The sequence below is a fragment of the Lepisma saccharinum genome, chromosome 1 (genome assembly GCF_977018435.1).
Source record: "Lepisma saccharinum chromosome 1, izLepSacc3.1, whole genome shotgun sequence".
Taxonomy (NCBI): domain Eukaryota; kingdom Metazoa; phylum Arthropoda; class Insecta; order Zygentoma; family Lepismatidae; genus Lepisma; species Lepisma saccharinum.
In genome coordinates, this window is record NC_139229.1 from 118,015,350 (window position 1) to 118,028,706 (window position 13,357).

The following is a 13,357-nucleotide window of genomic DNA, read 5'->3' on the forward strand; positions in this document are numbered from 1 at the left end:
ATGTAAGAAATTAATAGTAAAATACTGCTATGGCGAGGCAAGGCACTTTCTGTTCCCCGAAATTTACCAAGAGGAACTGTATTATGTCAGACTTTCCATCCCCTTCAAATGTATTTGAAGTGGACGCTAATAATACTGTTAAAATAATAACTCTATTGTTCTTTAGAAATTCAAGAGTTCCTCCACCATGTGACGTCGGTTGATCATGTGCGTTTAATATCCACGATATACTCACCTGAATAGTTCCAACTTGGCCATTGACAAGTATATAATTCTAATCAAGATTATTAGATTCTAGATTCTTGGTATATCCTACATGCTTTCAGCGTTGTTAAACGTTGTGTATATTGAACAAGATAGTGGACTACACGTAATTAATTACTTCATTACATATATTTTGACTGATTCGTTCCTAGTAAACAAAATATTTTAATTTAAGAAAAATGTCACATTTTTTGCAAGTTTATAGAGCCTACAGACTGCAGAAGAAACTCGAAAAATACAAGAGAGAAAAAGAAATATCTTTCGTTGAGGACAGAAAGAAATCTGCAAATTATAAATTTTGGGAAAAAATCCGAAATGTCTGGTCCAGGTAAGTCATCACTTGTACTAATTTTATCAACAATTTTCTTTCAGCCTGTGCGTTGTTTAAGTTACAAAGAATTATTTAGAATTAAATTCCAATAAGCCAATGTTATTTTGGTGTAGTAGCTATTAAAATGTAAGGTTCTGTAAGAGTCTCAAAGGGTCCCAGATGGGCACGCACATTTCTATGTCGTAGACGGTGATTCATCCACCAGCCCTCATTTAATTTACGCAAAATTTGAGAACACTAACATTTATCAGAAAAAATGTGAAATTCTTCATTGTTAGCTTTAAAAGCATTGACGTCAAGTGTATCTACATTATTTCCGTTTATCGTTGTGAAATTTGAATTTACAGGCAGCAAGATTTTTCGAAGACACCCTTCTGACTTTTTAAAAACGCGTCCTTTCCCCCCCTTTTTTTAAGCCTTTTGGAATCCGGATTCAAATTTACCAAATTTGTCCCGTTCCCTAGACATTCCTAAAATCGTGATTCTACACACCCGCACGCACTACTGTGTCAAACATTAATGACTTGAAATTTGTTGACACTTTGGCGTGGTTGTAAAATCGGGCAAAATCTGGAAACGTTCCTTCTCTGGGAGGGTTTGAGAGACAATAAAAAATAAAGTACTCATATCTCTAGATCTTTACTTCAATTTCATCTGCGGGGACAATATGCGGACCCAAGGTCATATGACCTGCACACCGCCTGCCATGAAGCCCCTTTTTGGAAATGGATGGAGTTGTCAATTTTGACGTCAGAGGGAGGGAAGGCCGCGGAAGAAAACACAGTACACCCCTGATTAGAGAGTGAAATAATCTTGTGTAATTTTTGTTGTTGTATTAGTGTTTTCCTTATAATTTATTTTCCTAGGATTTTTATTTCATATCTAAGTTTGAGACATAAATACTGTCGTCAAGTACAGTAAAACGCAATATTAATTTGACATGGCACTTTTTTACGAGAGTGCTATACAAGAGCTATTTACAATATGAAGTGCTTGGAAAATCACTAAATAAGGACTAAAGATTGACGCCAATCTTGTGTTGCGTATGGGTTGCCTAAAAAATCTGGAAATTACTATACTTGCAGCAAAATGAAAATAAATTATTGCAAACTGAGGTTTGCTTAAATGCTGCACTCACATTTCAGTGCATGAAAGTGACAGGCAAATTATTGATTGTGCCAGCAATGGGACTGTTCTCAAACTATATTTATGCCTACTTTTCTCATTTTACGTCACTTTTCTGCCTCTTTAGTTAAATCGTAACGATGAGCATGAATGACGCTTATATAGAATTGAAGAAGACACTCACAAAGGAACATCCAAGCCCACGCCAGGATTCGAGCGAGTGCATTTTTTGGGAATTAGATATTTGAACAGTAGGAATTTAAAAATGGGATGATAGGAGTGAAGCAAAAGAACTGAACTTATCTTTAATCTCGAACTTCTTCGCAGTAATGCTGCTACAAACAACTCCGTGGCGCAAGAGCCGTCTTAGGGGCACAGCCTGCTAATCAGCTTTTCTTTGGGTGACCGTGGTGAGCGCATCGAATTCCATCGCCGCTATTTTCTGGCTTTTGAGACTGGAGCCCGCTACTGCTTCTTTTAAGTAGCTCCTTAATTGTTCTCACGATGCTGGGTTAATACCGAAATTTTGAGAGTTCGTACTGGGAATCGAACCCGGGACCACTCGCACCAAAATCTAGAACGCTAACCAATAGACTTCGCGGGAGCCCTCTTCACAGTAATAGCTACACTTAAATTTATTTCTTTAATATAAAATAACTTTCTCCAAATTTCATCTAACCACCTTTCATCATCGACGCCACGAGGAGGCCAAAAACAGAGAAATGCATTTTTATCATTTGGGTGCCTATTTACCTACTTGATTCAGAGGTTTTTGCTGACTACAAATTCGTACCCCTAATGGAGTATCAGACACTCGGTAGACGGTTTCATCTTGCCTTTAAAGACACCCAGCTGTGGTTGTAGGCACGAGGGTTTGTAGTAAAGAGCCCAGCGGACCTTCAAGGATTTGATGCCGTCTCTTGTTTTAGTCTTTTCGCGGAGCGGCACACCATCAAATTTGTTGTCCCCTCAGTTTCCAGACAAATAACCATTTTATGATGCATGTCCTCGGTCAAACATTAGGCAGGATTTCTTCACGTATGTCAAGTGGAAATCGCCTCATATTAATACATTATGACATTTTATATCGGACGTTTGCACATCGTTAGCACATGAAAGCACACTATTTATTTTAATAAGCACACAAATATTAATCAAGTTTAATGAGTTTACTGTGGCGATTCTGGCTTGATATAAGATAAAATCGCTACAAATCAAAAAAATATTTTTGAGCAACTAAATTAAAATATTATTTAGGCATTCGTTAGCACACGAAAGCACACTATTTATTTTAATAAACACACAAATATTAATCAAGATAGTAATGAGTTTATTGTGTCTTGATATCAAGATAAGATCGCCACAAATCAAGAAAATTATTTTTGAGCAACCAAATTGTACTATCTTTTAGGCATTCGTCAGCACACTGTTTATTTTAATAAATACACTAATATTCATCAAGATTTTAATGAGTTTCTTGTGGCGATTCTGGCTTGATATCAAGATAAAATCGCCACAAATCAAAAATTATTTTTGAGCAACTAAATTGTACTATCTTTTAGGCATTCGTTAGCACACGAAAGCACACTATTTATTTTAATAAACACACAAATACTAATCAAGATAGTAATGGGTTTATTGTGGCTTGATATCGAGATAAGATCGCCACAAATCAAGAAAATTATTTTTGAGCAAGCAAATTGTACTATCCTTTAGGCATTCGTTAGCACACGAAAGCACACTATTTATTTTAATAAGCACACAAATATTCATCAAAATATTAATGAGTTTATTGTGGCGATTCTGGGTTGATATCAAGACAAAATCGCTACAAACCAAAAAAATATTTTTGAGCAACTAAATTGTACTATCTTTTAGGCATTCGTTAGCACACGAAAGCACACTATTTATTTTAATACGTACGCAAATATTAATGAAGATATTAATGAGTTTATTGTGGCGATTCTGGCTTCATATCAAGATAAAATCGCCACATATCAAAAAAAATATTTTTCAGTAACTAAATTGTACTTTCTTTTAGGCATTTCCTTCGTAGGAAGTGTAGGTACGAATTATGTGCCTTTGATAATATATATATATATATATATATATATATATATCTTTGTATGTACAAATACATTCTTCGTTTGATAAGATAGTCTCTGTTATTCAGTGGTTTTTCAAGTACTCAAAGGGTAAAGTTTTGAGATCACTGATAGGGCACGCTATATGAACGTTTGAATTAAGTTGCAATTGAAATGCAACATGAAACTTGTGGAACGGTTAGGATAATGTGTTGTGTGTGTCTTCCATAACTTTAATTGTTTCCCACTACGTTATATTTTTACCAATTTGTCCCATGAATGATAGTGTTGCTCACGAGACGGGACAAACCTTTTGAAATTCGAGACGGGACGAGACGGAAGGCATGTCTCGTCTCGTTTTCGAGACGAGACACGAGACGGGACGGGACGGCTTTTGAAAAGTCTCGTCTCGTCTCGAATGTCTCGAAAAATAAAAGCAAAATATTTAATCAGTTGCAAATACTTGTTTGCTTGGAATAAAGTATTTCAATTAGAAACGTTGATAAAGCGTGTATTAAGTCAAAAGATGACTATTCTAGAGAGAGTAATGAATGAATACCTAAACTTATTTTCAATACTATTTCGACACACAGCGTTACTACCCATTTTTTTTTCAATTTATTCCAGGTTAATAATTTTATGTTACGATGGCACTCCAGATACTAAAACAATTCTCAATAACTTCAAGTAAAAGGGCAGGTAGAGAAGGTGGGAGGAGGGGCCAAAACATCGTGGAGTATCTGAGTCTGAGATTTATCTTGTAAACATAGTCTCAGCTCTATAGGTTGGAAAGATAAACGGACCGACGAATAAGGTTTATTATTATTATTATTATTATTATTATTATTATTATTTAATTTTTACATCAAAGGGTATACAGAAGTGAATGTTATTAGGAAGTAGGAAAAACATTGTATAAGTATTTATTACTCATCTCGTGTGCGAGCCATCGGTTGTGCGCACTACATATATTCTTATTACATAACTATGATTCCCTACAGACTACACTATCCGTTACATTCCGTATAGATGTTAACATAGCAGTTCTGGTAAATTAGCACTTATTCCTCTTCCTTATCCCGTCTCTTTACAGCACTTCTTTCCCCCCTAAATGTTTGTAAATATACCCCCACTTTTTCCAATAGTTCCATGCTCCTTTGCACTACAATTGATTCAAACACTCTTTCCAAGCTTATGTTGTGTAGCTTCTCCTCCTGCAGAACGCGCGTGTCCTGACATAAGAATAAATGTTCTGTCCCATCGTCACCATTGCGTAATACGCATTTATATCTCCCTTCCTAGTTTTTTACAGTATTGTGTCTCCAATCCCCCAGCCTCATCGATGTCAACCCCCTTTTTGCCACCATGCTCACCTTCTTGATGTACGCTACTTGTCCCCATTCCCGCGGTCCCCTTCTTTGGAGTTCGAGCGATCTCTTAGTTTCACATTCCGCTATTATTCCTGCCTATCCATATCCTCTAATGTTTGTTTCACTAATTGCAATACCCCCTGGTCGACGTGTCCCCCCTCCCATTTCCATTCCAGTCCCATTTCGTATAGTTTGTCTCTGATCTATTCCCCCCACGTTCCCATTTCCTCCCCTTGTACCCGTTGCATCAGCGCTTGCCATTTTACCGAGTTCTCCCTTCTCGATACTAATGTCGCCCAGTATTTAACCTTTCTCAACATATCCCACGTATGCTCCTTGACCAGTCCATGTTCCCGTAGCACGTCGCAGTTTGCAGTGCCCATGCTGATATGCAAAGCACTCTTGTAAAATGTGCATTGGATTCTGTTCAGTACCCCCCCCCCTTTGCTCCCCATATCTCCCTCCCGTACCCTATTGACCCTATTAATAATGTACGATATAGCTTTTCCACAAAATGTATATCGTATTTCTCCAATTTCCATACTATCCGCATTATTTCGTTTGTTATTGCCCCAGCCTTTCCTTGTACCGTTTGCATATGTCTTGTCCATGTCCCTGCCATAGTGAAAACTAGTCCCAAGTATTTTATTATTTTTACCCTTTCCAATTCTTGCCCTCTGAAAGTCCACCTTTCGTCTTTTCCATATACATATCAGTTTTTGAACACCATAATTTTTGCTTTTGTGAGATTTACTTGCAGTTTGGATTCTCTGCTGTATTTTTCCAACCCGTCCAGAGCCCTTTGTAGGCCGGCAATTGTCTCCGAGATCAGAACCACATCATCTGCGAACAGGAGCGCCGGTACCCTTGTCATCCCCACCTTGGGGGTGTCGGCTTGTTCACTCTCTATATACGCCACTATATAATTTATATAGAGAGTGAAGAGCAGGGGCGACAGAACACATCCTTGCTTTACCTCCGCTTCCGATTTTCGTTTCTCTGTCGCGGTATCCACTTGACACCGTACACAGAATTCTACCTTCGAGTATTGTAGGAAACATGGCAGTACAAATTGATGAGGAGTTGTTGGGAAAGTTATTAGGGAGTCCAAGATATTAGCAAGACTAAGAGAAGGAGATAATTAGGGACAAATAATCTTGCATTATCCCACTCCGAGCAGCTGAGAGCTAAAGATAAAAAAAAAAGGCGAAGTTCTCCCCTGTGCATAGCACCACGCCATGAAGGCGTATAGGGGGTGTGCTAAAGAGGAGGAGAAAATACGGGAAATATGGAAAGAACTAATTTGGTGATTTTAGAGTTTACAGGGAACCATGACAAGATTTTACCACATGATTATTTGCACGGGTTGCGAAATTATTAGAATGTTATGGAAATTTCGGAAATGTCTTTGTTGAGAAAATTCTTGTTGTTTCCCTGAGGCAATCCACAGGTGGTTGGATTCGACTTTTTTACGTCCGTTTGAAGATTATTTCCAATGCTTTTATTTTTATTTAAGGAGAATACTATTCGTTGGATTGTAATAAGGAAATACTGAGGCTGAAATAGAATAGATTTCAAGTGAAGGAAGGTAACTAAGTTCTGTATAATTTTCGTAGGAGGAAACTTTGTTCTATGAGGGGACTCCCCGATGGTAAAGTGATAGCGTCGTCGCCTTGTAATCAAGGGGTCCCGGGTGTGATACCTGGTGAAGGCATATAATGATTTGGATCCCACTTTAAACTGTGGGTCCAGTCCCGATTAGCCTTTCTGTAAATCAGATGAACGAATGTTGTATCTGTTCTTTTTATTCTGTGAATTTAGCCAAGTTTTTGAGCAAAATACATGTAGTATCTACTCTCTACATTTTCACTCGTTACCAAACAAATTTCACAAAGTAGTTTTTATAAAACTTCAGAGGGAAGCTGACAGCAATGCCAGGGGGGGAGGGGTGAGGCGGGAGCTCAGCGCACACCCTGCCTGGTTACGGCCAGGGTGTATTCCTAGACTATTTTTCGCCGCTCACCACTGACAGAGGTTTCGCTTTGAACAATGCACACCGTTGCTTTAGGGGCGAGGTTGACCTGCAGTAGCGAGTGCCATAAATCCAGACCTTGGAATGAAGGTTGATGCAAGGGAGGGGCAATAAAAATTCTGTAATTTGCTTTGCTTGCCGACAGAAAGTTTTACAGGAACAATAATACGAGGGACACTTAGGATCCTTTTCAGCTGCTAGGAAAAGCTGAGAGAAATGGAAAACGGCAGACTTTGAATGAAAGAAGGACAGTGAACCCCTTGTAAGATAAACAAGTCCTTTGTATTATTCGCCGAAACGCAAGCTTCCATTTCGAAGCTGAGGCTATCAACAGCGAAGTTATTAGAGGGTTGGAAGCAGTGACGACGCCAAAGGGGGTGGCAGGCGGGCGCCACAAGTCAGACACTTCGCCCCCCCCCATGTGCCCCCCAACTGAAGTTAATTAAATATCGAATAATAAGAGAGTTCATTTATAAGAGTATGACGATTTTCACCTTTTCAAAGTGTTGTATTCTGCATGATATCACTTTCCTGCTTATAATACCAACTTGACTAAATTTGTTTTAGTATATATACGAAAGTGTGTGTGTGTCTTTCGTTCAAGATTCCAGCACTGACCTGGGCAGAGGTGATTTCTCATTCATGTATGTCCTGTAATCGTCGATATTAATTTAAGTTTTAACCAGTTTTAAGAACTGGGAAAAAGCGTTGAATGTGGATGGTTTTAAAACATATTTTGAGGACCACAAAACATCATCTGTAGTACGGGCAAATTATTCTAATCGTGGGTCGTTAGTGACAACGCTAATTAGTAAAAGACATTTAAAGTTGATTCAAGATTTGGTTGGTTGATTGATTTGGTGTTTTAAGTCCACTTTATGCACAGTATGGCTAATCGGGACTGGACCTACAGTTTAAAGTGCCTCCACTGGGTATCGAACCCGGGACCAAAGGTGATCGGAGAAAAACCGACACTACATGTCAGTTGTTGTTTGTCGCGGTTTCTTACTATTCAGGGACTTGAATTTCGAGATGATGAGCCTGAGGCAAACCTTAACAAAGGGCATTTCTTCGATACTCTTAAAGTTAATTTCAAAATGAGGGTATTTTATTCGGAAATGTATTGAACTTGAACCTTAAAATGCAAATTACACTTAAAATTCGATTCAAAACACATCGCGAGCAGGTTCGCTCTTTCTCGTACATATCAAAGTCGAAGAACTTCTTCCCACGAACCCCATAGGTGCCTGTAATTGTGTAGCACAGACATGCGTTTGAGTGGTAGAGTAAGAGTAAGTAATGCCAGGGTCAGAATATTTCTTTTTCAGAATTTTTATCCTGTGATAACATTTCCCTGAAATGTGAAACACAAATTTTGCCCCAAACTCTTCTGCGTTACAAAGATGGCACTGAAGTACTCCACTTAATGGATTTCTTTGAAATCCTAGGAAAATATAAATTGGCATTTCACAAGGTTCACACACTAGTTGTATTCTCTGTAACAATTCCAGTTTCCAATGCAGCGTGTGAATGTGAAACAACCGTTTCGTCCTTAAAATCTTTGAAAAGGCTTGCTCGAAACAGGATGCTGGATGCAAACTGCCTCATATGGCTGTCCTTGATATTGAGAAGAAATGTCAAGTCCTGGACATACCAAAGGTGGGCAATGTGTTCTCCAAAGCACATAGAGCAGAATTCTCCTACAGGAGAATTGCACTTCACTAAGTGACTTTCATTGTTTCTAATACTGAAGAAGATTAATTTCTTCCAACGTCACGTTCATTTTGCAAGAAAATTAAACTCTTCGAAACATTTTTTCGTCATTTATATTATTACCTTATAACTTGAATATTTATATCAGTAGTTTCATCTCCTGAAAGACGATGAATTATAAAATTATGAATGTCTTCCAATACTGAAATAGGTCACTAGAGACAACGCAAGTTACGAATAAAAAAGAATTAATGCCTTTATTAAATAGAATCATATGGAGATAAACTCGTAATCAAGAAGAAAATTTAGGCAGTAAACGTCCACTCTAAACAAGGGACAAATACAAAACAGCATACATGAATATAATAATAATAATTATTATTAAAACTATTATTATATATGTATATATATGTTATATATGTAGTGTTGCCACCTTCCGCCCCCCCCCCCGTCACATTTCCCTGGCGCCGTCACTGGTTGGAAGTAAATTTATTAGGACGAGTAAAGTAACATTAGCTGTTGACAGTGTTGCACTAAAGGACGTGATATGTGCTACTGTTTGTATAAATGATAGGAAATTTAAGCATACATTTTTAATTGTTGAGATTTGAGAGTTGTTTCCGCCATTTGATCGTAGGAAGAGGTTTTCTGAGACAGAGTGGGATTGTTTTACACGTACATGAGAAAGGGTGGTTGTTTAAAGATAGAGAAGTATTTTCCACGTTTTTTTAAAAGTTCAGATAAAACGAGAATTTAGCCTTACTGTTATAAAAAGAGATAACGCAGTACAGGGAAAGAATAACTCTTCACATTTTTCGCACCTGGTGGGATGCAACACACATGCAAAAGAGTATTGCAGGAAGTCTATGAACGAGGATGGAAAGGGACATGTGAAATTTGACTTACCTGCGGGTGTATTAGTGGATTCTAATATTCTTAACGTTGATATTGTATTTCTTTTAGTTGACTTGATTTACAAATAGGCTAAATTGCGAACCGACGTTCAGTTTAAAGTGCGATTCGGTTCAATTTGTGCCTCCATTGGGTATAGAACGCGAGGACCCTTAATTACAAGACCTCGGCGTTATTACTACGCCATCGGGGAGGCATCCAATTTACACAAATAGGTTGATTCCAATAACACGTTATATGCATAATCTGATAATGATGCACTTTTGGTGCATCTAAACATATTTTTTTCAACTATAGCATGTCTAAAAAAGTTATTAAAGTTTGGATTTTTATAAGTTCAGGAGACACGGGTCTGAAAATATGCGATATAAAATAAATGCAGGTTTGCCTTCCATACGTGGTGGTTTTGTCAAGTTTTTTTGCTTCGTGAAACATACACTTTTGCAGGAACGGCTTCTTGCATCCGCCTGGGGTCTTGCTCTAGCTAAACAAAAAATATATTTGTTTAGCATAATCGAGGGTTACTTATTCCTACCGAACAAGGATTCTATTGCGACCATACGGCTTTGCATGACAGTATCAATGAAGATTTATGTACAGAAATATTAATTAGGGACTTTTTTTTTCGTCAACTGGATTTAACATCCTTTTTTGTTATTCAGCAAATATTCAATTCATCACCTTTTTTGTCATTAATTTCCTTGCCAGGTAAAAGTAAAGTGTTCCCCTGTGCATAGCACCACGCCATGAAGGCGTATAGGGGGTATGGGGGTAACGCCCCACACTTTCTTGATCCGGTCGTGAGTGGGGGTGATGTGATCAGCATCACGCCCCTGACCGCCTTTACCCCCCAGTGTTTCCCCCAGGTACCCATGTTATTCGACGCTGGGTAGGCGCCGGGGCCGCTTCCACCGTTAGAAAAGTTCCCGGATTTGAACCGGCCGGGGATCGAACCCGGGACCTTGAGCATGGTAGTCAGACGCGTTACCGACTGAGCCACCTTGCCAGGACAACTGTTTTTATGCAAATTTTGGCGTACTTAACTACACATAAGCTAGATATTAGCTAATATTCGTGCTGTTATATTACTATTCTTGTACCGTCTTTGTAACATTTCATGTAATAATAATAATAATAGAACTAATTAATTTGCATATTCAAGTGAATAGACATGAATTATATTAATGTATTAATTTAAACATTTTCTTGATTGTTGATGTTAATGTTATTACCATTTTTTCTGAAACACTTGGCTCGAACACCCTCCCCCGACATATATTTCTAGATGCGTGCCTGCCGAAGGATAAATTAGATCAAGCGGTGGTGGTACCGGACTTAGAGGCTAAAGGGAAAACAAAGAAGTATGTGCGTCATAAGCTGAGCATACGAAACAGCACAATATCACAAAGAAACACTTTATGAAACTTATGTCATAGAAGATGTTTAACAATATTAAAAACAATAAATGCTTTCTATATGTAATATACTAAGTATTGAAATTTTAAATAGTCTTTTGTGTTCGTACTACACATTTAAAAACATTTTTGTTGCTCCCGAGCGCCAAGCTTAGAATTTAAAGAAAAAATGTAAATTTTCATAGTGCACGGAAGTTCGATATTCAGAAAGAAAAAAGGTCCAGGGGAAAACATTTCAAAAGGATTGACAGTTGTATGGAAGCGAGAAAAACCACAAGGTAGATTTCATAAGATACCTAGCAATCAGTAACCAAGAAACTGCATTTTTAACATTAATGTCCTCATGATTAACGAACCTTATTTATTCTCACCACGCAATGGATAAAATATTTGGAGCTTTATTCCACTTTCCGGAAAAATATTGTGTTTCTGCTACTTTTGACTTTTGTTGGCATACGCCAAAGTCTCGTCTCGTCTCGTCTCGTCTCGTGGACAACACTAATGAATGACTATAGCTCCTGTCCAGTCTTACGGCGGGCATCTCTACATACTGGCAAAGGAAGTGGGGATCGGGGAAGCGACCAATCCAGCGCGATAAGAAACTAAGCAGCCTGTAGAACGAGGTGCGCGTAGTAGTTCCTCCCGCCAGGCCGTAATTACCGGTGCCACCGCTGTTGTCTGGTTGGTTTGCTGCGTATTCCCCGATCCCCACTTCCCTTGCCAGCATGTAGAGCACCCGCCGTAAGAGTAGACAAGAACTCTAGCTTGTCAAGCAGCAAACAACTATTCGTCTTTCACTCCTCGGTGGAAAATGGGCACACGGTTCACTCCGCTTTATTGGCTTTTATTTCTTTTTTTCTCATTCCTGAACCATGTCAACCCCCCCCCCCGTTCCTTGTTCCCTACCAAATTGTTGAAACTCCCCTTACCCCATTTCCTTGCTATTCCATTGTGCGACAGTCGATATCATTTCTTCTCTATGTCCATTATGTGTCACTATTTGATTTTCTACTGATGCGTCCATCCTTCTTCCCGAATCTCACACCCACCCCACTACATATAATTTTTTTTCTATTTTTTAATATTATTTCTAATCCCCAAATGTGTACGTCTTCCTCCTTTGTTTGCAGCACTTGCTTCTTAACGCAGTGATAGCCTACCGTGTCGCTGTAGCTCATTTTTGCTTGCACTGTGTGTGTGTGTGTGTGTGTGTGTGTAAAGCCTGCTTTTTGAATGGACGGTTTCTATCCGATAAAAATCCGGCTTGAAATTTTGGATTTTTACCAATTGTGGCTAACCCATTTCACTTGCAGTGTTAGAAGAGTTTAGAGGTTCGTAATGTCATATTTTGCAATTAGCTAAATAATTTAACAAGGTGTAGCAACCAAGAGACACTTACTGGCCATTTCTTCTACAGGGTGTCCAAAAAGTCAAGCAACCAAGACTGAATGTACGTTACTTTTGTACAAATAGTTATAGAGACATGAATCTTCTACTAGGTATTACCTTTGTCCATGTGGATATTTTTTAAACATTAAACTAGAAAATTGTGCTGTTCATGAACATTCAGTATGGGAAAAAGTTACTAAGGTTCTTTTTAAAAAAATGTACAAAGTGAAAGCGAGCATGGATTAATTACAGCTATGGAGTCGCTTGCAAAAAGTTTTCAATATGTACCATTGGTCTCTGGAGATATTTACCGAATTGATAAAAGAATGTCAAAATGAAAGAAATATTTGAAATTTTTTGTATTAAAAACTAACCTACCTATCTTTTGTACAAAAAATTTCAAATATTTTCTTTCATCTGGACACTGACTATCATAACCAGATGCCAGGCACACCTACCTGATACTGCCCTCTGACCCAATCAATGTTGCCAGTACACCTCGTAATTTTCTAAAAATGCTTCTTCGTGAATAAGCCATAATTAACCCCTAAATCGTCTGTAATGCATAAAAAATTATTGTTCTTTTATGAATTCGGTAAACTACCCACAGAGACCATCGATACACGTTGAAAAGTTTTTCAAGCGTCTTCACAGCTGTCTCTTATCCATACAAATTTGATTTGCAGCAAATTTACCTTGATATCAAGCCAAAATCATGAAGA

At 38.2% G+C, this 13,357-nt stretch overlaps 1 protein-coding gene across 1 annotated transcript in view; it reads left to right on the forward strand.

Moving 5' to 3' along the window:
• The first annotated feature begins 306 nt into the window (after window positions 1-306).
• Window positions 307-13,357, forward strand: part of LOC145987116 (uncharacterized) — a 77,090-nt gene continuing 64,039 nt past the window's right edge. Inside the window, exon 1 of the mRNA XM_083121602.1 lies at window positions 307-592. Coding sequence (XP_082977728.1) covers window positions 444-592 — 149 coding nt within the window. The 5' untranslated portion in view covers window positions 307-443. The remainder of the gene's footprint in view (window positions 593-13,357) is intronic.